This window comes from Onychostruthus taczanowskii, unplaced genomic scaffold (genome assembly GCF_017590055.1).
Source record: "Onychostruthus taczanowskii isolate IOZ18803 unplaced genomic scaffold, ASM1759005v1 scaffold40, whole genome shotgun sequence".
Taxonomy (NCBI): Eukaryota; Metazoa; Chordata; class Aves; order Passeriformes; family Passeridae; genus Onychostruthus; species Onychostruthus taczanowskii.
Window position 1 is genome coordinate 5,265,486 of NW_024501460.1, and position 25,540 is coordinate 5,291,025.

The following is a 25,540-nucleotide window of genomic DNA, read 5'->3' on the forward strand; positions in this document are numbered from 1 at the left end:
TCTTTGACTTATCTAAAATATCACAGCATTTTTCTAGCACAATAAGTTAGCAAATAGGTATTCAAATTAGCGGTCTTTGTATGTAAACTAGTTTTGTAGGGTGGAGCATTAATTGATTGATCTAAGTAGTTTATCACTGGCCAAAATAAATTGGATGTCTCACTCAGAATGGTTTTTTCCCTGATCTGACTAATTTACAGTATGAAAATAAATGTTCCAATGTTTTGTTTACACAACAATAATAAGCAGTGCATTTCATGTAGAACACTAAATAGGCTTCTTGATTTTCAGAGCTATTGAGCACTATTTTTACTACATTTAATTTATTATTTTCAGTTCATAATTTATACCCAAAATTGCTGCCCATTATTTGCAGATTTTGCATGGAAATATGAATATTTATCAAACTGCTGGTGGCACTTTTACAGTCACTTCCAAAAGCAAAGGCAGCATGGGATGAAGATAGTCCTATAAGTTACAGCAATACAGGGTTGGGCATAAAAGTATACTGTACATATATCTGTACAAAACTCCTTGTTCTGTGAACTAGTGGCAATGCTTTACTAAGCCACAGGGACTTTGAGGCATGGTTCTGGGCTTTTATTTCCCAACAATTTGTTGAAACTCTTGAAGGAGAAATTCTCCATCAGTGCAAGTTATTGCTGCCATTAGCTGGGAACCTCATGCTTCTGCAACTTGTGTTGATAATGTGTTCCTGGATTGGAAACTATTTCTACTATGCTGTGGAGTGGACGGTCATGTCTCATGTGAAAGGGAAGGTAATCTGCCCTGATCATAAAATGTTACGCTGAAAACCTTATGAGAAGTAGATCACTCTTAATACCACTTTTCCTCTCCTAATGTCTCTTGCAGTAACGATAGCCAGGACTTGTCTGAGTTACTGAATTTTAAGCCAGATGTCAATTCCACATTTAGCATAAATGTTATCTCAGAAGAAATTCTTGCAGCCAGCAGCCAGGTTGTTATGGGAGGAAAAGGAGGTAGTGTTTACTCTACGTTTTCTTTTTCCTTGCTTGCCAACAGAGGACAGAAAGCGCTACCATCACTCATGTGAGTGACTATTTTTCTGTACCTTTTAATTAGCAATTGAGTGTTATCTGTGGGGTTTTGTAGCCCGTTTTTGGCTTGAAATGCAGAATCTTTGTTTATATTTAAATGTACCAATCTGAACCTAGTCTTATTAAATAAAATGTGTAGAGATATAGAAATACAGTATGGTAATATTTTTTCATTCATAGTGTAAGACTCCTAGAGGTAGTGTTAAGAGGTTGACTGAAAGATGCTTTAAAAATTACTGACCTTAGCATAGCTTCACCTCTAAATTCTTATGTCTATATTTAACGTACTTGGGCTTGCCTAGATTAAAAGGTGTTTGTCAATGCTTCTCTTCTTTAAAAAGGAATATTGACTGCTCTCTTTGTCTTCATGAATGCTTCTGATCTCCTTTTGTTTTACAGTAGTTAAGTGCACAAAATATCTGTCAGCAGGTTTATTGAATGACTTCTGTTCACTGGACTAGAATACCTTGAGTTTTAAATTTAATCTCATTTTTCTGTCTGATATTAAAGTATATCTTGCCAGATCAAAGCATTGCATCATAGGCTGGGATCTACAGTTTGACAGTAGGAGTGTATGCACCACAGTTTTAGAGGTGGAGCTCATACATAACCCAAAGTAAACATTTTGCCTGGTAGCTGCTCTTTGCTTCATGTTTGACAGAGAGATAACCTATTCTATGGGTTTTTTAGAGTTACTGTAGGAAAAATAGTAGGAAAAAGCACGTAACCCTTTTATTTCTTTCTTTCTTTTATGTGAAATAGCTTTGAACAACATTCTGTTACTTCACTTAGGTTTTAGTATTGCTTTGATTCCTGTTGTACTTCTGGCCTTGAGAGAAATGCATAGGATCTATGGGTCCTGAGAAGCTGAATTTACCAGAGCTAGTAGAGGTCTTGGGTATGTCTTATCTGATCACCATCATGCCCCAAAGATAAAGAGCTGTGGACATATTTTTCCATAACTTGCCTGCCAAGAATCTGGCTTTTCAAAGTGCTCCCTTGTGCTGGTTGCACCTGGGAGGTGAGAGCTGTGGAGTGCAGAAAGGTGGAGTGGGCAGTTCTGGCACTTATGCCTGGTGCACAGGGGTGCTGCATTATTTATGGGGATGAAGATCAGCTGTGCCTACCTGAAGACCTCAAATCTGCCTCACTGCATGGTACATTGGTCATTTAGCTTTACCCAGCAGAATATTCTTTTTCCTTCAATCCTTGCCCTGTTCACCATGTTCACTACTGCTCTTTCTTCGTGTGGGAACCTGCATTTGGTTTCCTGTGGGGGATGAAGCGACACCCAGAGTTTGTTTCCTTTGCATTTCTGGGTTACTGTTCAACTCGGCATGGGGATTTTAGCCTCTTTTTCTTTAGTCCTGATGTAATCATCTCTAAAGTCTGTGAAGACTTCCATATCCTGTAACTAATTAAATACAAAGGACACAGAAAGAAATAACTAATTCACTTGACTTTCTCTACCTTAAGTAGTGTTCATAGTGTACAAAATAACCCACATTTCTTTTTTTTCTGAGCCTTTGGTAATAATCAGAGTAGTCTGGATCTGAGCTTCCTCAAACTTTACGGTCATTGTCCAAAGACATATATTTACAATCCCAAATGTCTGAAAACAATATTCAGCACTCTGAATATTGCACAAAGTAGCATGCTGATTTTATTATAAATCCCAAATTGACTTTTTTAGGCCCTAGATTTGACTAATAGGCTTTGCATATATTACAATTTTATGTACTGCTAAGTAATTTCAAATATCCATCACTGTTATCAAAACTGATGTAAATTTGCTAAACTAAACATGCAGTGCTTTCCTATAAATGAGGGAAGGTCACTGAGCCAAATGGTGATAGGAGGTCCAGTGGGGGATGTTTGTCATTACTCTCTGAGTTGCAAGGAACAAAGATTTTTGGATAAGCTGTAAAGCTGATAGAAGTGGATGAGAGAATAAATTTTGGATAGTAACTTAAATATTCTAAATCCTGTAACTTTTAGTATGTTGTATATATACAGAGCAGGTGGTATGTTACTTCATGTGGGTTGTTTAATAAATTGTATTTGTGGTTTATTGTTGCATTTGTCGTGAGATAACTGGACCCTACCTAATTTCAGTACAATTTCTTCCACTTGGGCCTATGATGTTTACATCCTTCTGTCTCAGAAATCTCAGGTTTACGTGAGCAAAAATCAAAGGGCAAAATTAACTGTCTTTATTGCTAGAACCCAAGGATCACTTTTGCAATGTAAAACTTTGTTAGGAGTCTCTGTGAGCAAAAATCATGGGGCAAAATTAACTGTCTTATTGCTAGAACCCAAGGATCACTTTTGCAATGTAAAACTTTGTTAGGAGTCTCTTCAGTATACTGAAAATTACTAGTCTGTCAAAATGCCCAATAAACCTTTACCTCAGATGACCTTCAGAGAACTGTTTCTCTAAGTCTTTTGTAAGTTAAAATATCTCATTTATTTTAAAACTGTGTACTGTTAATATATTTCTGATACTTGATCTCTTTTCTAAGGAACTGGCATCATTTCCATATTAAAATAATATGTGTCCTGTAACTAGATATTTACTATACTTTCAGAAATAATGCTGTGCTTCAGAAATGTCCTATCAAAGTCTTATCATCATCCAGACCAACCATGCTGCAGTCCAAGTAGATAGAATATCCCAAGGCTTTATGTCCTGCTGCTTAATTAAAATAACCTTAGCAACTATTGCTTCATCAAAGGCAAATAATTTTCCACTGTCAAGTGTGAAATACTTGCATCCAGAAAGGCTGATTAGCACCCAGTGCTTCCTTAAATGAAATCAGCAAGAGGTGCAATATGTTTAGCCCTCTTCAGGTACCCAAGTCACAGGGTCACAGAATCTGGAGAATTGGCATGGGTCCACAAGGATCATTGAGTCCATCTACTGGCTCTGCACAGGACCATCCCCAAGACTCACACCATGCTGAAGAGCATTGTCCAAACCCTTCTTGAGCTCTTTCAGGTTTGGTGCTGTGACCACCGCCCTGGGAAGCCTGTTCCAGTGCCCAAATACCCGCTAAGGGGAAAAGCATCTTTCAATATCCAACCAAATCTCCCCTGACAACTCCAGGCCATTCCCTCAGGTCCTGTCACTGGTCACCACAGAGAAGAGATCAGTGCCTGCCCCTCCTGTTCCCCTCACAAGGAAGCTGTAACTGCAATGAGGTCTCCCCTCAGTCTCCTCTTTTCCAGGCTGAACAGACCAAGTGACCTCAGGCACTCCTCATACGGCTTCCCCTCAAGGCCCTTCACCATCTTTGTTGGCCTCCTCTGGATGCTCTCTAATATCTTTCTTATCTTGTGGTAACTAAAACTGTACACGATATTCAAGGTGAGGCCGTACAGTGCAGGGAGAACCTCTAGCCGTGCTGAAAAGAGAAATGCTGGTCACAGCATTGGACTAAAACTAATCGTTGCAGAAAAAGATTGTAGTGGCTATACAATTTTTTATGAACTGTTCAGAAACAGCAGCACAGCAAATGGAGTAGTATATATCTGTCTCAAAAGGAAGAAGAGAGAAACCAGGCTTGCCAGGTTTTGAACTTGTCATTTCAAGGCATTCCCTGCCTGGTAATTGGACTGCTGAGCTACCCCAGTGTCCTGGTTGTAGAGCAGCTGGCAAGGGCTTGGCAGTGAAAGCTCAGCAGAGAGCTATTACTCATTTCAGGCCATCAGGACACTTTTCATCTGTAGCAAATTCAGGTTATAGTTCCTACAGCACATCCTTGCCTGGTGCCTCGTTAACTGAACGACTTGTGCAGTTGGGTCCTTCACTGATAACCCTCTTTTTTGGCTTCTTCTGCGATATAACATTGAAATTGGAACTCCAATTAAGATTAAAAGAATGCTTTCATTTGGACATCTTTACTTTTTTCTTTTAACCCTGACCTCCTGAAAAGCACTCCCTTCTGCAGAGATTCCTTACACTTAGAATTAAGCCAATAACTGTTTGTATTTTAGAAATATAGCCACAAAAATTACATGTTTCAGTGAATTGCAAAAATAATAATTGTTAACTATGAATAGCACCGATAGTGTTCTGGGAAGAAGAAATGTCTTTGGGAACAGAGCTGCGTGCCCTGGCAGCAAGGAAGACCAAGAGCATCCTGAGATGTATAAAGAGTTGCTCAGCCAGCAGATTGATAGGAGGGTGATCACATCTGGAGTTCTGTGTCCAGTCTTGCCCTCCTCAGCCCCCCAGCAGGAAAGGCACAGACAAACCTGTAGGCGGCTCAGCAGGAGCTACCTGGGGGCTGAAGCACTTGTCCTGTGAGGAAAGGCTGAGGGAGCTGGTCTGGTTCAGCCTGGAGAAGAAATAACATTGAGGGACCCTGAGTGCAGCCAGTACCTCAGGGTATCCAGAGGGGCCTGGTAGGAGAAAAACTGACTGCAGATCTAAAGTGCAGGAAGAGAGGCTTTTCAGACTGGCTTTAAGGAAAGTTTTTTCCCTGCAAGGGCAATCAAGCAATTGAGCTTGTTTTCTGGGCAAAGTGGTCTGGTCAACATCCTGTTTTTCAAGACTTGACTGGACAAAGTTGTGAATAATCTGATCTGATACCATCACTAACCCTCCTTTCAGCAGGAGGTGGGACTAGAGACCTACACACATTTCCAATGTGAATGATTCTGTGATCCTGTTGATAAGGTGGTCATCCATGCTCTCTGCTTTGAAATAGGTACAGACACAATCGGATGAAAAGATATAATCAGGAAAAAAAAGTTCTCCTTTTCTGAAAACATCCATAAGTCTTTCTCTCTGAAAACCTAGGGAGGCTTTTTTGGGTTTAGGTTGAAAAAAGAAAATGAAAGGAAACTTATGGGAAACGTTCAAGTTTTTATTAGACATTTTGAGGTCTGGGATGCAAAATAGCAATATTTGCTTTAGAAATAAGCTACAAATCCTTGTATCTGATCATACAGCGTGTACTATATTCATTGGGTCACAGTCACCCTCTCTCAAATGTATTTTCTAATGTTCATCAGTCTTTATTCCTATTTTATATTATTTTGGGTTAATCCTGTGTCATAAATTATCTCTAGTGCTGTTCTATTCCAGACATATTTCTTAGCAATTGCATTGGAATTCATGTTTTGTATGTTAGCAGAGAAACCAAGTAGTGGCTGGTAGGTTTTTCTGTAGGCTTTTTGTGAAGACTGTCTAGTGACTGAGCTTCATTAGGAAATTCAAGGAAATAATACTCTTTTCTACCAATTTACCAGCAGTCTAATCTTTATTCTTCTTTACTCTTCTTTCCTCCTTCTCCAGCATCTAGCCACCACCCTGACTCCCCCAAAGAAATCCTGGTTGCAAGAACAGGCTTTACTTTGAATTTTAGAAAACAGGCAGATGTAGTTGTTGTTGTGCTGTAACTTGAAGTAGCAGTGCTGAAAGTGTGTCTAGTGATGAGGTTTGAGGAACAACTTGTTGATAAAATGTTGTTGTTCACATCCCTGTGTTGGTCTTGGGTTTAATTAGACCAGTCACAACTACTTCCTGTGAGGTACTTACCTCTCAGTCTCAAACATACACCTGTTGTCAAGTGCTTATTTTTTTAGTGTTAGATGGTAATTACATGCAAATTTTGTTTCACCTTAATTGGTGTCTTTTAATGAGACATTTATATAGGAAAAAATATTGTAAATACATATATACACATATGTATGGAAATATACGTGTGTACACATATATGCATCTAAATAAGCATTCCCTCAGAAGTAATTCTGTACATGAAGACATCTTCACTAATGCTAGAAAAACTTTACTGTGAGCTAAAATTATTTTTCTGCAGATGATTAAAAAACTTTCCCTTTTTAAATGATAGGTAATGCTGAAAATTGAGTTGGGCAGATCTCATCTACTGCACATTTTGCTAGTAATAATGGGAAATTCTGAAAATTCATCCTGTTGCTACCATAACTCAATAGATGTTAGTTGGAAGACAGCAGTGGGTAAGAAAATATAGTTCAGTAAAAGCAAACAGACCTTTTATGAAAAGGCTCCCCCACTTGATGTAATGCTACTCTATTGTAATGAACATCTCAGTTTTACACATTGTGTCTTTAAATAAAAGTACCATATTCTTCATTCCAGAGCTGTTAACCCCAGTGGGCTTCCTAGAGCTTAGCTACTTCTCTCTTGCCTTAATTTATTGAATGTAAGTGAAGCTAATAAGGAAAAATGCATTTTACTCTAGACCTTTTCCGCAAACCTCGAATATGAATATTCTAAGCTGGTGGCTCCTTCCCTTGTGATCTGTTTTGCTTGCACAGACTGTGTACCACAATTGTCTGTCCCCTTCTGTCTTCATCTGTGTGCTCAATGGCCAACAACTTTTAATAGCCATTGTGTTCTGCAGTGTGGTGCCTGTTACTATGATGTGACCTGTTCTATGTTGCACTTGTTAACAGACACAAAGCCAAAATGTCAACATGTTTGTAAAGATGTCTTGGAAAGATGACTTAAACCTTTAGTGTGTTGTGATACTGGTAAACGCAAAGTGGTGCTGAGAAAAGCATTGCTTGGCCAGGTTTATTCTGAAAGCTCGGAACTGTGTCCTTAAGCAAGTATGTTTGTGTGACGTTTCAGCTTCTTTTCATTTAGCAGAGCACAAAGTTTTTTGGGTTTTTTTTGGTCAGGCATGACATAAGTAAACATTTTGAAATGAAATATATAAGTCCCCAAGCAGTTATTATTTTCTGAAGTACCTGGATTGTGGTTTCATTTTTCATTAATAGTCATTGTTTCAGACTTTGCTTCTTATAAACTTCATTTTCATGAGGATGCATTAGGCTTTTGATTGTGCTTCTGGGAAGAAAAGAGAGGAACTCTTTGAAGGTAGAGTATTGGGCCAAAGACTGCTTTCTCTTTAGTTTTTACGATTATTTGGCAGTACTGTAGTCTCATAACATTAGCAGGCAGTGCCCAGTGCCTGAGAGTCTGTGGTAATGTTTTGGCCCTGTTCTCATATTAAGGCCCAACCACTCCTGCTTGCTGCTGATGTGCATCTGTTGCCTTGTGTCGCCATCCACCTGCGGGGGCTTTGGTCTGCAGCCATCGCACCGAGTCTGCTGCCCATCGAGGACATCATTTTGATTTAATTGGGAATTAATTGTGTGACAGATGCACATGAGTAGGGATCACAAGAGGTGTTTTGAGTGTGCATATGTATGAGAGTGCTGAGTGAATATATTCAACTGTACAGTCTTGCTTGGGTCCTGCTGTCACTGGTCACTGGAGGAGTCTTTGCAGAAGATAAAGTGAAAGGTGTTCTCTAATCGAATTTCAGTGCACTTGGATGATAAAAGCAAAGTACCTTGTTGTGCCTTTCAGAAGTTTTTCAATATCTATTTTCAAAAATTGGGTGAGAAAAATAATGAATGGTGAAATGTAGTTTAAGACTTAATTTAAATGATGTTTCCTAATGAATACTACTGCATTAGGAACTAGGCTTTTCCCACCGGTCTATGGGAGCTCTTTGAGTGTACTGTATCCAAAACTGCTTTCCTATTCTGTTTCTCTGGAGAGTTAGCTTGGTACCTTCTCACTGAAAGGTCCTCTTTGTTTGTGTGACTTGCTTGGCCTCTCTAATGGGATCAATTGCAAACTCTGTCCATCAAAATCAGGACTGCTGTATTCCCCCCTCCTCAGTGATGTTGATTATCCAGTTCCATGGAGAGCTGATGAAGCTCACTAATCTGCAAAAAAGCCCAAAACAACTAAAAATATAGTTAACTCTTGTAGTAGGTGGCCTTCTGTCAATTTCTGAAGTTGGACTGGTTCAGCTGGGGCCGAGTATAAGACTGACTGTGCTGGTCTAAAGGGGACAGAAGGAGGGTTTGTGTCTGCCAGGGCAGTGAAATTGCAATAGCTCCTCTTCACATTGGCTTAAACTTGTTGCAGTTCCTTTGTGCCCCTTTGGGTAAACAAGCATCCATAAGGTACAGCCATCACTTCACTTGCCAGGCTTCTTTTAGGGTAAATGTAAAGTTTTATGAAGACAGCCATGTATTCGCTGCCACTAGCATTTCTAGGTGTGCCTTCAAATGTCACAGGTTTGGGTTTGGTGTGTTATGCTCATTGAACTGAAAATACACTCCATTAGAGCAGCTGGTTAGCAGACTAGTCTGTTTGTCAGCCAGAAGATCTCTGGAGCAGTGCTCTGTAAAAAAACCCCAACAGATACATGTCTGAATGAACAGGTTATTCTCAAACGTGTTGCTTACACACACTACTGTACTTTCAGAAGGGCTTAGTTTTTCATAACTTGAAGCAATATTGCATTTCTTATGGTAGTTCTAGCTTGTAATGCATTCTCAGTTCAGAAACTGTTGAAATGTAGAGAGTGTCGAGGTGCTGAATTGACACTGCTCACAACTGTTGTTGCGTATAGAAAGGTGTTGTTTAAAAGAAAAAAAAACACATACACACATACAAGGAAAAAGCCTTCCTGTTTGTTTATATCTTGGCTTAACACTTTTTACATAATTTTAAAGAATTTCAGTGTTGCTAAAATATTTTCTTGACACCTCTCAATGGGGAAGAAAGGATATTTTACAGTCATTATAGTATTGGTTTGAGCTTTGAATTGAGCTTATCCTTCTTTTAAGTGATACCTTAAATCTCAGTGTAACTTTGGTGAGGAGTAGTGCCAGGCTGTAGAGCTAGTCTTTGACGTGTGTTTAGAGATATGGTTTTAACTGTAGAATTAAGATTTTGTTAAAGCCTATGTAAAGTAACTTCCTTTGGGTCTTAAAACTCATGAAGTTTAAAAAATTAGAAGATAAAAAAATAGAAGGTAAAAACAGTGCAACTTTGTGATTATAGATAAAAATTGTTCTGTTTTCTGTGTACATTTCTTTCTCAACGTTTGTTAGGTGTAATTAGAGGAAGAGAGAGAAAATCGAACAATTAACACACCACATGTACAAAAAAAAAACAAACCTCCATTCTGTAAGTGTTATACTCAACAAGAATTTGGTTTTGTCCCATCTATCTTTTTTATGTAGATAGCATTTACTCATTTATATTGCATTTTGAAAAACTTGTACCCACTAATAGATACATGCTGCTGTTTTTTCTTTTAAGCTAAATGTATGTATGTTTGTTGTTGCATCTCTTGGTAACCTGTCCTTTCTTTCAAAAAATATTATATGTTTTGCACAGTTTAACCCTACACGTGTATATGGGGTGATTTGAAATCTCTCCATTATCAAGCAACAGAATTACAGTATATATTAATGATTTGGGGTTGTTTCTTTTCTAGAAGAAATAATCAGCTTCCCCTTCATGTCTTGCTAGGACAACAGCTGCAGATGAGATTGAGCTTCCATATTTAATACATTCTATTAACTTCACACATCCAAACACACACTGGCTCACTCCCTCCCGCACCCCAGTGTCACATTAGAGGTGAGCAGGCCCTAATTAAAAGCACACACCATCTGCCGGAGTGCTGTGGCAGAGTGGCACTCCACAACCATCCTGATTCCTGTGATTGAAATGTATTATTTATGAGCTCAAAGACAAAATACGCTGCATGGCTGGTGAAGGCTGCATTAGGAGCTGGATAGCACCATCTAATGGAATGGAGTGCCACTGGCTATTCATCTTTCCTCTTCTTCCTCCCTCCTCAGTCTTTTCACCCAGTAATTTTATTTTTCAGTCTTGTCCTTGGATTTTCTGTGATAGTGTTTCAGACAATTTTGCCTCTCGTGTTCCACTTTTATTCAAGATTGGAAAGGGTTTTTGAAATATTAATTTAATTGTGGGGGAATTTTGCAGCCTTTTGTTTCCTTTCAGTGCCCCACATAGGGTTTTACTTTCTGTAGGAAAAGTGATACTGATGTGGTGGTACAGAGGAACATGAGGAAGATAGATGAGCAAGATCAGTTTACTGCATTTCTCCAGTTCCTCCCAAGGACTCATGTAATGGTGTCCACTGCTCCATCTGAAAATTTAATTTTCGTGTGGAAATTTGTCCTGACTGGCGGGGGAGGGAAGGCAGGATGACAGTACACTGCAGACTGAGTGAAAGTTCTTCACTGTGCTGGAAAGAAAGTGCAGGATTTGGGGAAAAATGCAGCTTTGGACCTTCTCTCTGCAAGCAGAGATCATAACATTTTCCAGCTTGCAGAAATCATGTTCTATTATTGCTTCTTAGTGGGGAGATGGATGAGGAGGTGTTGGACTGAGGGGTGAAATACATCTTGTCAGGAGAGGAAAAGAGTGACAGGAAAGGAGCCCTTTTTGTTTTAACTGGTCCATCAATCTACCTTTGTTGACTGCTAGATTACAACACTGCATCTAGTAGAAATGTATATTGTGACAATGACCTTTTGAATATGCAGGTTAAGAACAGTCACACTGATTCAAAGTGATCGGGGGAGTGATTTTCTGGTCCTTAGCCTTTTTGTCACGTTCTTGAGTTTTGCAGTATTCCATGCTGGGCATCCAGCAGTATGGCTTCAGCACAAACAAGCAGTTAGGATTGGTACTTGAAATACGACATTTTTCTACAGTAGTATCTAATAGAACCACTTTTTTTAAAATTACCAGATCTGATCACTACTTTAACTTGGGCAAGACAAAACCCTGAATAAAATTATATGTGTCTAAAACTGAGCAAAATAAATAAATAAATATATATATATATATATGGGAGGTGTGCATTTTATTTTTTGTATCAGTATGTTTTAAAGAATGTTGAAATGACATAAATCATGGCATGTCTATGAATGCATGTCCTCTTATTGTTTGTGTTTAGAACCTACGCCATCAGAAGGATAAAAGATGCCTTTAGAGAAAACAAGAACATATCAGATTCTGAAAAAATAGAAGAGCTAGTGAATAAAGCCAAAGCAAACCTAGAGGTTATTCAACGGCAGGTATGTTAATTTCTCTAATTTTTTATGGGAGGTATTCACTACTCATTTAACTGTCTTATAACACTAGAGGTGGAAAAAAATGTTTCCTTGTTCAAAACATCTCTAGATGAGCATCAGTTTTTGTCTGAATTTGTTCATCTTTTCATCATAGATTCAGAGGGGCAACTTTGGCACTCACTCCAAATAGTCTCACTTTCTTCTTCTGTGTTTGTTTTTTCCCATCTCCAAATACAGTGTTAGAATGGTAACAGAACAAGAAAATCCTGAAGTGAATTAAGTAAATGCTGGCTAAATGTGTCCAAACAGGGTGATAGGTTTTTCTTTGGAAAATTTGAGTCCTTTGCGATATTTTTCTTCAACCTTGTCTGAGTAGCATTTATAGCATCTCTGTTTCTTCCGCTAGGTACCATGTTACTAAGAAATGAAGTAGACTTGGTTGAACTTCAGATACTTTTTTAACTTCTCATTCTTAGCCACTGTCTATGAAAAGTGACCACTAAAAACTGGAAGAAAGCAAATTTCTATGCCTGAACTTTCTGTGAGAACATGCTGACACCAGCCAGAGCTCAGTAGTACTTTTATTAAACACTGAATGAATACGTGCACCTGTTCCTCCATGGTTTGTTTTAATATGGCTCTTTGAACAACCAGCAGGTCTGTTAGATGTGTTCTTATTTTAGTAGGGAGCTGGGCCCTTTGATTTGACAATTAAGTATGGATGCTTAGGTGCAAGTTATTTTTTTTTTCATCTCCCAGGGTGTTGTTTTGTGCTACCATAGTTTTTGCTATCTTTTTTTAACCCAAACACTGCTAATTTTTTTTTAAGTGTTTCTCAAAGAAGCAATTTGGAATGGATTGTTCCAATGCAATTGCATTTGAATGTTGGGGTGTTTTGACTGAGATCTGTAGGTGATAATTGGCATTTTCAGCTCTTCTAATTCTTGCTTAAGATAAAGTCTTGCTAAATAAAAACTTTACAACTTTTTTTCTTACCAAAACATGATTATACTGATCTGAGTCCTAATAGATCTGGGACAGATTTTAAATTAAAACTCCTCTTTCCTCTCTAAGTCCTGTGTAAACCCAGATTACCTTGTTTCTGTAGATCCTAAAAAAAAGATACTATTTCTCTAAAACAGACTTCACAGGCTGGACTTTTGTCTTTGCACCTTTTTTGAAGTTTTCTTTTAGCCTAAAGATTTTCCCTCAGCATCAGTCAGCATCTTTCTGTTACGCATTTATTACTGTATCACTGGGACGTATCAGAATAATTCAGAATGGCCTCAGTAATTGCTAAGCCTGGAGGGTTTTGCATGTTTGTTTCAAACATCAGCTATTAAAGGGCCTTCTCCAACATTAAAAGCCAAATTGCTGAAGTTGGTTTTAAATTGGATCGCTATCATTCCATGGAAGAATTTCAGGGAATATATACTTGAAAAGCAAGGAGTATTAAAGACACTGACACAACTTTCCATTTTTAACACTGCTAAGACAGTCAAAGTTATGTTGAAATACTCTTTAATGTTGCACTTCTAGACATTTTCCAGAGATAGTGCAATCACACTTTTGGAAGGGTTTATGTTACATGTTTTCAAGAGTAATGGATAATAAATGTTATTATTCAGTAACATGATAGGCAATGGAACTTTGTAACAAAAAAAATCAGATAGAAGAAAATTATTTTACCAAGATAATTTTTGACATGCATCCCTGCAAGAGTTGATTGATTGGGTATTAAAGACTTTTTTTTCCTAAAAAATTGCAAATTGTTGTGCTTTGCAGAACTTCTGTTATGTTTCAGTGTCATCTCACTCCAAGGTGTAAAGCAAGAGATAAATGTTGTAAAAATAACAACACCATGTTAAAAGTTTTTCATCAGGACTATTAAAAACCTGAGCATCTAAGTTCATATTAATATTTACTTGCTGTCAAGTTACATCATGCTCTGTCGAAAAACTTCATTCTCCCTCTCTGTTTAATTGAAGACCTAAGTGATGAAGTCGTCTGACATTATTAAGACTTTCTATTTAAAACTAACCAAGCATAATAGAAAGTGCTTTTATTTTTAAGTGCAGAAGCACTGAAGCAAACATGAGATCTGCCATACATTTTTTTTGCTAAGTTTAGGGGTATTATGATGTGGTTCATCTTGGTATTGCTGACTTTTTTCTAGTATGTCAGTAAAAATTAAATAATATCCCTCTTTGCTGACAATTTGTTGTTACTCTAAAATCAAATTTATATTCACTTTACATTCTAATTTATGGTTTAGTCATCAAAGTGACCATTGAAGTGTAAGGTTCATAAATAACTATTTGAATCAGCCTAGTTGGAAACATGAAGTAGTGACAGATTACTATCATTTTGTTCATGTCAGTCACTGTACAATTTGCTGGAGTGTTATAGAAGTAACTTTATAATGCTGAAAAGCATGGAGGAACATTAATCTCCAATCTTAGTCCTCCTTTGCTTATTATTGGATTTGATTTTATAATAGCCTGGCTAACGGAAGGAACAACTCATTTACAACACTGTTGGCAAAGATTTTTTTGGATGTGTGTTTACTGTGTAGACAACAACATTTTGTTGTTTACACAGTAGTTGTTTTGTCTTTCATGTAGAGAAGGGTGTTGTGAGAAATGGGTTGTCACGAATAAGTGTGAAATAGAAAGTTTTAAAAAGTTTTGAGGTGAAGTCTTGAAGGTGTTTGAGGATTGTCATAACAGCCAATTCCCCAGCTATATAATATTATTTAATTTGTGAGTTTCTGTTACTATTAGTAATGTTAGTGTGTTAGTGGTAGGGGAGTTTGCACTGAAATGTACTGCTGCTGCTGAAATTTAAGATTTATGAAAGCCACTTTGAAGATTGACTAATATTGAGTGTTTTGAAGTATTCCTTATGCCATTCTGTCTGTCGGGTTTTGAACTGAAAACATAACTGTGAAGTTCAAAAGCTATAGTAGACATGTATGCTCTGATTAAAGCCTTGTTTTCATTTATAGGATGTCTCATTCTTCCATATTCCTCTGTAGTGCTTTCTCCTCAATTTTGTATTGTAGCTAGAAACTGCCAGTCATCTTGTTGTCCAGTTAAGAAGGATTATTTTGTTTTTCTTGGCAGCTCTGAGCCTTTGTTATCAATTTTACGATCAACAATTGTTGATCAATCAATTTTACAATTCATAATGTTAAATGATTTTAACATCACACAACTACAGTACTCTTCAATAAAAAGTTTTTAATATGCCACAGCTTTTGTTTGTCTCTTTAAATAATGCAAATCCTGGTTTGCACAAACCTTGGTCAGGGAGACAAGAATGCACCTTGCGTGCTCAGACAGTCAGGACTTGAGAATCTGCCTCCTTTACAGCTGGATAGTGGTCTGTGTTTTTTAAGGGAGCAGAAAAACTTTTCTTTTGGGTCTGAGCTGTTTTTCCTTAGGCTTGATCTCTCTTACAGTTCCCTTCATGAAGGAGTGTGGTGTTGATGCATGAAACCTCAGTTAGAAACGTTCCACTGATAATGATAAATACTGAGTACTTGCAGCATTTTTCATGTTTGCAGCATATTGTAAAGTACATTCTAATCCTTGAAATATGCATTGCTTGTAGTAGCTTTAGCTCCATTTCTCTTAATGAAATGCTTTATGACTATGCCTTGATAAAAGCCCACGTCATACTTAGTGTAAGATTTCATATTCTTATGTTCTTCCATAGTCAAAACTATTAGTATGGTTTTGTGCTGAAACTTGTGCAAAATAAGAACAAATCTTCTGGATCTTTTATTTTTCAGCAAACCAAGTTGCCAGTGCAGCTGTGTAGAGCCAAGTACTGTGCCTCCTTGAGGTTCACTAGCAGTATCTTATCTTGGCAATATTCTGAATTTGAGCAACATTTGAATGGAAATGGAAATTAAACTGAATCATTGTACTAATACAGCACTCATGTTATTATGAATTAATGACCATAAAGCCATAAGGAAACTTCCTGTTAATCAAAATAACATAAATATTAAAGCATGTTTAATAACTATTAGCAAAACAAGCAACTTCAATTATAGTTGCTATAAAAAATGAAAGGTAAAAGTACTACCCTAGTTTACTGCACCTGGTTTGAATTGACTGCTCAGCCTTTGGGCAGCAAATATTCCTATATTAGTAATTATCAGGGTGTGTGTACTTCGGGACTGAAAGCATTTTACTGAGTATTTGGAGGACTGGTACCAATTTACATGGTTGTGAGCTTGTGGCATTGGAATTGACTGTCTGAAGGTACTTATCAAACTTCAAGAAATGTTCTGGGTATCTGAACAAGTTGTGTTTATACTGCAGAGCACTTTAGGCTGGATGCCCTTTTCAGGGGAAGATTCATTTTGAAAACTCTTGTTAGTATTAATTTTGGGTTACAGGTCATATTAATCTCTAAATTTTATGAATATGTAAGAAAATTGCGAAATGCTGTGTAATGTGATTCATTATGCTGGCAGCAGTTCTGAGGCCAAGAGGAAAGAATAGCTGGAAAAGGCCTTTCAACACAATGGACAGCACCATGCTACTGTTCAGGAATGTGTATAGTATTAGCAAGTCATGTCTTCATGCTAGCAGACAATTCTGTTGGAGTTCTAATATAGTTCATTCTTATGCTTAAGCTTGTCACTGCAAGGAAGTTTTAAAATCACAGATTATTTTGCTGCTTTTCTTGAAAAGCTCTTTGAATTTTATCTATTTTTTTTCCTGCTTCACAATGGCAAATACCCATTTCTCTACAAAAATACAGATTTTTCTACTATAAAATAGTAAACAGACAGTTCTTAGATAAGAGGATTGCTCTTGGAAGTTTGCTGGGGCTTTCACTTGTGCTATGTATTTTTAGTTATTACAGTTGGACATCATTTTCCAGCCAGGATAGAGCTGACATTATACACAGAGAATCTTTGTTACCCCTCTGGCCATTTAGCTATACTTAAAGCAAGTGTAGACACAGTAAAGTTTTCAAATGCTTCATTCACAGTAGAAGAGTGGGAGTGAGTGACATAATCAAACAATGGACAGATATCCTAGTAAAACAGTTTTATCAAGTCACTGCACGATATCCATGAAATACCTATATACTTCTAAATCCTTGAATTGGCAGCTAGAACATAGAAAATGTTTGCCATGAGCCCCTTGCATTTCTCTTGCTCCTAGCCTGTTGCAGTACTGGTAGTCAGTTTTTAATTGCTTTACCACATCATGAGTTCTCACTTGTTAGGTTCCTTACCTGCAATTACCAAAATTCTGCTGGAAGCTTGTGGCAAAGCCACAAACTGAATTCAAATCAGCTGACTCATGGTTTAGAAGCCACAGGGGGCATTCTCCTGTGTTTCTTGGTGGTTTTCATTTTAATTTTTTTTTAATTTCAAAGCTCTTTGGGGTGATATTTTTAGGCATTTTCTTTTCCTTGAGGTAGTTTAAATCCTTTTGTTATGTTCATGTTGCCTTTACTTCACAAGTGGTTTGAAAACTTCAAATACTTAATAAGAGTAACCTACCAGGAAGCATATGATTAAGGAAGACAACGGAAATCCTTAACATATGTTAAAATTCAGAGCTCTTGACTTAGAAAGAGACACAGATGCAGGTGAAGGAATGTAAAACACAGGATGGATAATACCTGTCTTTCAGTAAACAAAAGAAAGCTTCAGATTGAAATTGGGAAACAGTAAATTCAGAGCTATACTGGTTTTGTATTTCAGTAGGAGAGTAAATATATTTTATCTACAGTAAATACCCATTAGATTTTGGGGGTTGAAAAGGAGAAGGAACAAAGAAAAAGGTGTCATAGGAGTGACTTTGAAAAAGGGTTGGTAAATTTAAACAGAAGCCCAGCTGAATCAGAAGTTGTCCTTTCGCAGAACTTGTTAGCAGTGAGGTCTGCTTTGGCCAGCTTTTCCAAATACCTTTTTCATCTTGGCATGTAGACTAGCTTTGGAGATGTGCAACATTGGAACAGATGCCAAAAGCCCAGAGCTGTCATTTCAGCTTAATTTCTGGCATCTGAGGATGCAGGAAGTGTAATAGACATTTTACTCGTCTTCAGGTGGCATGGCTCTCCAGGTTACACCTGTGTGAGTCTCCAGAGCAGTGTTACTCCTTAGGCTTTCATTTAACTCTCCTGATGGAGAACAAGATTGTGTTTTCACAAGTGATTTGCTGCTGTTCATTCTGCTGACTAAACTACAAATGGCAGGTTCTGTCTGCAGTATTAAATTCCAAAGTAGACTGTGCATTGAAAATAACCTTTAGGCTGCCAGCAGAGGCGATTCAGAGGTAGAATGAGGCTTTGTCTTTCTGATGTAAGAGCTTAGGGTAAAACACAGCATTTGATGTATGCAGTAACCTTTCCTTAAAAAAAAGACTGCTGAGTGTTGGCCAGTGCATTTAAAATACTGTAATTATCTGTCATAAAGAACTGTCATTATTTTTGTTGCATGTATTTAATGGCTAATCCAGTGAGGTTGGGGCCTGATCATAAATAGTAACAGTAGTTATATAATACATCCAGAGCTGTGAGCACCTGATGTTCTGCACAGATGAGGGCTGTCTGAAGGACAGGAGAAGGACTTCGTTTCTTGTGAGCAACTCGGCATGGCAATATGTCACATCCAATAAAGCAAATGCTGAGTGTAAACTTCCGCATGGAAAAGAGTAAGTTTTATCAGCCTGGCTGATCAGTAGTTCCTTGAAACAGTTAGGAGCATTAACCATTCTGTGCTGAAGAAAGCATCAGAAGCAAGGAAAGATCACATTTTCAGGCAGATGTGTCCCTCTGCCATTTGCCCCTTTGTGCTTTCTGCTTTGCTGTTTGGTGTCTCAAGGGTTTCAGCCCGGGGTGTAAATGAATATGGTTCTTACGGGTGGCTGTTGCAACAAAACTTCAAGGAGGCTTTTCCAAATGAGGTAACAGCAAGTGTGTGTGTGTCTTAGTTCAAATAAAAATACTGTCAAGAGAGGGAAAGTAGAAATGAGTGCTTTAGTTTTGATCACAGAGAAAATTACTTCTGCTGTGTTTCTAATCTGACTGTGTGATCTTGCTTTGATGCCTGTCAGTCTGGTTTGCAGTGGTGCCCATTGAGGAATGGTTTGAAAATTGAGTTTCTTGCACTGAAGTGTATTAACCTTTGAGCAACTTCTTGTCTTCCTTGCTGTGTGATGTCTGCTGCAGAGCAGAACATTTGTGGAGGTTCTCTTTTTTACTGAATAGGAAAAGAAGTATGGCAGTCTTGCATGTTATTTATGAAATGTATAACCTTGTAAAAGCCTTGTGTATGTATTGTGACTTACTTTCACGTCAGAATATTGATGTCATGTGAGAGTCCCTTCTCAGGGGTGAACCAATTTTAAGTACAGCTAGACCTTGAGGAAATTAGAGGGATTGCTGTTTTGAGGACTTCTAAAAAAGGGAGAGAGACAAAACTGCTGTTATTGAAACTGTGATCTCTTGATCTCTCTTTGTTTGTTGGTTGCTTTTTAATCTGTTGTAGTTTTATTTCTTTTTTCCTTGGTGTGAAAACTTTCCATCCTGATTTTGTACTGCTCATTGGAAGCAGACACTGTCAGATTCGTTGGCACTGCAGCTGAGCAGGCACACTCCCTTCCAGGAGGAGCTTTGGCACATTTGTCTGGTGCCTCTGATCCCCAGGAGGTTCTGGTCTGCTGTCCTTGAACTGCAGTCTGTAATTCAGGATGACAATGGTGGTATTGGTACCCTCGCTGTCTGACAAGTCACCTGCTCCCATAGCTGTGGTAAAATGGGTTTTTTAATGACATTTCCCCCCAACCCCATGCTCAATCATCAGTCTCTCAGCATACTTCAATTTCAGTTTTTCCTATTACAGAGGAAAATTCCAGAGACTTCCCATATCCAGCTTACAGAGGGAAGATGCTCCTCCTGAAGCTTGCATTTTTTTCTGGCCTCTGAAAATTGCTTCTCCCCACAGCACACTGAAAATATGTTTTAAAATTTTCCCCTGCCACTCTAAATCAGATGTCTTTTATTTGTTTCTTTCACAGATGGTTTTTCAAGTCTAAAGACTTTATTCTTTTCTTCATTCTCAAGATAAGGGCAGTCTGCAAAGACCTCCATTAGCTTATTTGCTCCAAGAATCTGGTTTAATGACTGATTCATATTTGCCCATCTTATTATCTTTGTGCTTCTGTTGGCTGTCACTAAAACTTTTCCAGTTTCAAAGGTGACGCTTGCTTTCTTACTTTAAAATTGCTTGTCAAAATGAAAGCTGTTTATACAATCCACCAATATTAACTTTCATTTTACAAAACTGAAAAAAACAGTTACTTGAAAAAGAAACAACCTTCTTCATGTTCCTTTGTGTCTGGTATGTCTGCATATATTGTAATCTTCTGGGCATCCACGGAATACTCCTGTGGGTTATCATAGACCAAACATGGTCTCTGTCACCAATACCATTTGACTGAATTTGCAGCCAGGTAAATTCACAGTGATTTACTTTTATTTTGACAATAAACATATATGTATCTTTCACATAAAAGCTCTTTCAAGCAAAGAAGCTTTATCATTGATGTGTTATTTTACAATTTTGTCTTTTTTGCAGTAATTCAGATTCTGTCCAGTCTCTCTGTAGTAAGCTGCTTGTATTTGAGGGAAATGTATTTGATCCATGAAATTGTGATGAAGGCCAGGCTTAGGGAAGAAAGTTGCTAGACTCTAATAGCAGCATGTCTGATCAGGCCCTTGGAAGTTTAGGCAGGGAAAGCTGTTTCCTAGACAAGAGTGTAGAGTGAAGTTTAATTAGTGTTTACGTAGTCTCCTTGGTATTTGGTGCATTGCTGCTGTCTTTAGCTTTGGGCTTTCTGAGGTGAGCCTGGGGTTTTTTTTGGCCATTAAGAGCTGCAGCTGCAGTGCCCTTCATCTTCGTGACAGGCATTATGCCAGTACATTAATTCTGAAAGCAAGTAAAGAGAAGAAGAAAGAAGGAGCCCAATGTCTTCCAGTCACAGTTGAATCACAGTTTGACTGATTCCTGTTGTTATGCTTTCTGGGGTATGTCAGATACATGTTTCCCCTCTGAGGTATGTGCTGACTGAATGTCCTTCCTAGGCTGTTGGCTTGGCAGGAAGGGAGGCGTTACTAAGCAGAGTTTTGAACTCACCTTTATAATTTTGGCACCAGTAGAAAATGCATAAATGCATAGTTTAAAACAAAAATCTGCTGTTTATGTTGTAAAAAATAAGGTCCTGTCTCTCATCAAGGCAGTTATGAATATTGCAGTGTAGTGGCTAAATAATACATTCATAGTTTTTCTTCAGTGAGCATAATTGACTTGCCGAGCAGTAGCTTTGATAGTTCTTAACCATATTTTCACCCAAGTGTGTGGTTAATGAGAGCATTATGTGACCTAATCATGTAACCTTTCACATTAATACGAATCTTGTTTATAATTCTCTTGATTGTTTTGTTGACCCAGTACTTTGGTTCTGTGTTCAAATTATGTTAACTTTAAATGAAAATATTTCTTGTCTCACAGAAATCTAATTTCTATGCACATTTGTCAGTAGTGAATACTTAGTGGGAGTGATTACTCTACAACTGCTCGTGCCAGTATACCTCTGGGAGGATAATCAATCTTGTGCTTTTTAATTGACATCAATAATATGTTTACATTTATCAATATTTCTTAATTGTCAAGTTATAACTGTGGAACTTCAATAATAAATCATACCAATGGATAACTTCATACATTAGATTTTTAAGAGTCTCCTTAAACATTCTGACATGTTGTAAATTGCTTTTAAAATGATGTATATATACTCATGGGGGAAGAGCATTAAAAAATTGGTATGCAAAGTCATGCTGTCAAATAATACTGCAGAACTGGCCCATTGACAGTAACATACCTTTACCACATGTAGGATGTGCTTTACGGGAAGAAGAGGGGAGTAAGTCTTTTCAAACTGCTTGTTTTATTACTAATAATGTTGTGACTGTGACAGTGCTCATACATTTGTTGTGTCATCCCCAAGGAATTGTCAGGGCTGTGACTTTTTCCATTCAGCTGTAGAGGCAAGACAGAGGACAGAAAAAATTACCAGTTCTACTGCTCCTCTGCAGAAGTAGCAGTGAGCTGTGGAGATCAAGGCATCCCGATTTTGGTGGTGTCCTTAAGATACTGAAGTGGAAATGAAGGAGGTTAGCTGTGTTTAAATAAAAGCATATGTTTAAAGACTTGGGTGCACAGGCAAACAATTATTCGCCCAAGTTCACAAAATATGTTTACAGCAGGAATTAAGGTGTGAAAGTCCACGTCTTAAAACTGTACCTTCATCATCTGCCTCGCTCTGTTCTCTGTCCCTTTTAAACCCAGGGAGCAGTATTCTGAAGAAGGAAATCTGTACAGACAGAAAGCTGGCAGGATGCTGACCACATTGTGTCAGTTTTACCTTGTTTTATGGGCTACATCCAAGACAGTATAAGAACTAAAAACCTTGCCTAATGAGAGGTAAAGAAAGAAGATGATGCTGTTTTCTAGGTAAGTGAAAACCAGTGTGAACACCAGGAACATCAAGGCTGGTTTTTATTTGAAAAGACTAAGTATTAAATATCCCAGTTTAGGCTGGGAGCCATTTTGTTGACTTCTTGCAAATGTCATAAGTCATAAATTAAACCTCTCCCTCCTTTTTTGAATGAGACAAGACTGATAAGAAACAGCTATTATACAAAATTATAGTAGTTACGAAATCCAATTACATTTAAAGCAAGTGTGTGTAATCAATCTCTTTTGAAGGGTAAAGCAATTCACGAGAGAAATCCATTGGCACTTTCTTTAGCGTAGCAGATTAAGTACCTTCACGTTGCATGTGGAGGGCTTTGCAGTAGGTTGCTTGTGTGAATAAGTGGTACTTAGGTTCAAAAGCAGACATCCTGGAGTGCAGCCGGTCTGCCACGTCAGCCCAGACACTGCTGCACAGGTTCTGAGCTAGAGGTTATTCACATCCATCCATCTAGAAAGGTAGACTTGGGGCAGTGTATGAATGTGTGAACAAACACAAGTCTTTAAGAAATTGTGACCTTTCAACAGCATTCAAATTCTATTTGTGTTTTTGGATTCAAAGCTGCTAAGGTTCTTGAGATGTGTAAGAAACTAAACTTAGTGTGGCTGTGTGGTTGGTTGACCCTGGCTGGACACCAGGTGCCCACCAAAGCTGCTCTATCTCCTCAGCTAGACACGGGAGAGAAAATACCATGAAAGGTTCATGGATTAAGATAAGTCAGAGAGAGATCACTCACCAATTACTCTCATGGGCAAACCAGACTCATGTTGGAGAAATTAGTATAATTTATTACCAATCAAATCAGAGAACGGTAATGAAAAATTAAACTAAATCTTAAAAATGGCTTTCTTCCACTCCTCCCTTCTTCTCAGGCTTAAAATTACTCCTGATTTTCTCTACCTCCTCTGTGCAGAGGCTGGGAAATAGGGGCTGCAGTTAGTTCGTCACGCATCATCTCTGCTGCTCCCTTCTTCTCAAAGGGGACTCCTCACACTCTTCCCCAGCATCACCGTGAGGTCCCTCCTGCAGGAGACAGTCTTTTATGAAGTTCTCCAGTGTGAGTCATTCCCACGGGGTGCAGTCCATCAGGAACAGAGAACAGACTGCTCTAGCTTGTGTTCCTCACAAGGTCGCAAATCCTGACAGCAAACCTGCTCCTCTCCACCAGTCCAGAGGTCCTGACAGGAGCCTGCTTCCCATGGGGTAGCATCCCAGCCTCCTTCAGCCATCCTCCTGCTCCAGTGTGGCGTCCTCCACAGGCTGCAGGAGGATCTCTGCTCCACCGTGGCCCTCCCTGGGCTGCAGGGGCACAGCTGCACCACCGTGGTCTGTGCCCCAGGCTGCAAGGGAGTCTCGGCTCTGGGACCTGTAGCACTTCCTGTCCCTCTTTCTGCACTGACCTGGGTGTCTGCAAAGCTGTTTATCTCACGTAATCTCATTCCTCTCTCCTGGATGCAATTGTGAAGATTTTCTCTTTTTTTTTCCTCCTGCTTAAATATCCCAGAGGCACTACCACTGCTGCTGACCTTGACCAGCGGCAGGTCTCTCTTGGAGCCAGCTAGCGCTGGCTGGCTCACTCAGACACTGTGGGAAGCTTCTGGCACCTTCTTAAAGAAGCTACTCCTGTAGTCTCTCCTCTACCAAAACCTTGCCACAGGCTGTTAGCATGAATAACATAAAATCTTCTATGAATTGAGTTCAGAAAAAATTATTTTTAGTCACTCTTCTCCACAAATATATTTAATGCCATCACAGCGTGAAGTAAGTAAAACTAGTTCAGTTGTCAGGTTTTCCGGTACTTTGGAGGAAGACTGAAATAGTTGCTACCGGGTCATCAGGTGGGATGTGTTTTCAAACATAAGTGGGCCTGATACAGGAAACTTGTGTTTCAGCCTTCTGCCATTTCTTAAACATCCTACATTGAGTGTATACTGGGGCTACTGAGAAAGTAAGGAGTGTAATTAATATCCATAATGTATATTCTCAGGCTGAAAAGAGAGGATGACTCTTTTGTTCGGAGGGTAGCTGAGCAGATTGAAAGAAAGTATCTGGACTTGGGTTCACATATTTATGCTGACTAATATTGGTGCTTGAGAGCTCAAGGTACTCTGGAAGTCACAAGAATGAAAGCTACAAAATTATTTAAGGATTCAAGAACATGAGCTTTTTCCTTCTATTACAGTTTCATATTTGAATAAGATCAATACAGTGTAAAAGTAGAACTTGTGGTCTTTTTCATCTTTTGGTAAAGTACAGGCCATCTGTGATTCTATTCTTTCCTATATCTTCAGCTAAAGGCAGAGTAGCTTCCTGCTGCAAATCTTCCTTTGGGGAAGCTGAAGAGCACTGTGGAGCTTCACAGTGCACTTTATATTTTTCACAGGGGCTTAGCATATGCATCTCCTGTTGTAAAACTGAAAGCTTTGGGTAGGGTAGTGATGGGGCTTAGAAGTACCCAGTAGCCATTGCCACAGACAGACAAGGAGCCTTTCACAGAATAACAGAATGGTTTGGGTTTGACAGGACCTTAAAGACCATCAGGTTCCAGTCCAAGCCCCCTGCCATGGTCACCTTCTACTAAAGCAGTGAAGCTCAGCTGATCAGAATTCAGTGATGGTACTTCTAATTTTAAATGTTTATAACAGTCTACACTTAAAAATATATTTTTTTAAAACACTACACAACTTATGCTACTATGTGCAAGTCAGTAGTCAGTTCATACCTGGCCCTCTGACAGGAGGACAGTTGATCTGGAAGTAGCAACAGATAATTTGGTCTAGATCAGGTCACTTTTTTTTATATCTGTATAAGGTATTTAAATCCAGCTGCATAGCTTATTAGTTTCATCAGTGCTGCTTGATTTTGGTTTTGTTTTTCATTTTTAAAAAAAAAGTTCTTTGTTTGGCTTGCTGGCTAAGGCTTTTTAAAATGTAAATAGCAGTCTTGTGCCTCTAATACAGAATGCTGTGAAGC

The 25,540-nt window shown here is 38.5% G+C and overlaps 1 protein-coding gene across 4 annotated transcripts in view; it reads left to right on the top strand.

Moving 5' to 3' along the window:
* LYRM4 (LYR motif containing 4) overlaps window positions 1-25,540 on the top strand; it is an 85,843-nt gene that overhangs the window by 9,047 nt on the left and 51,256 nt on the right. Inside the window, exons 2-4 of one of the 4 annotated variants that reach the window (XR_005953292.1) lie at window positions 11,879-11,999; window positions 18,543-18,685; window positions 22,381-22,545. Coding sequence is in view for 3 of the 4 variants with exons in the window: in XM_041413156.1 (XP_041269090.1) it covers window positions 11,879-11,999; window positions 18,543-18,685 (264 nt within the window). In the remaining variant the exon portion in view is untranslated. Of the gene's footprint in view, window positions 1-11,878; window positions 12,000-18,542; window positions 18,686-22,380; window positions 22,546-25,540 lie in introns of those variants that run through there. The other 3 variants (XM_041413156.1, XM_041413159.1, XM_041413158.1) reach the window with 3 other exon arrangements.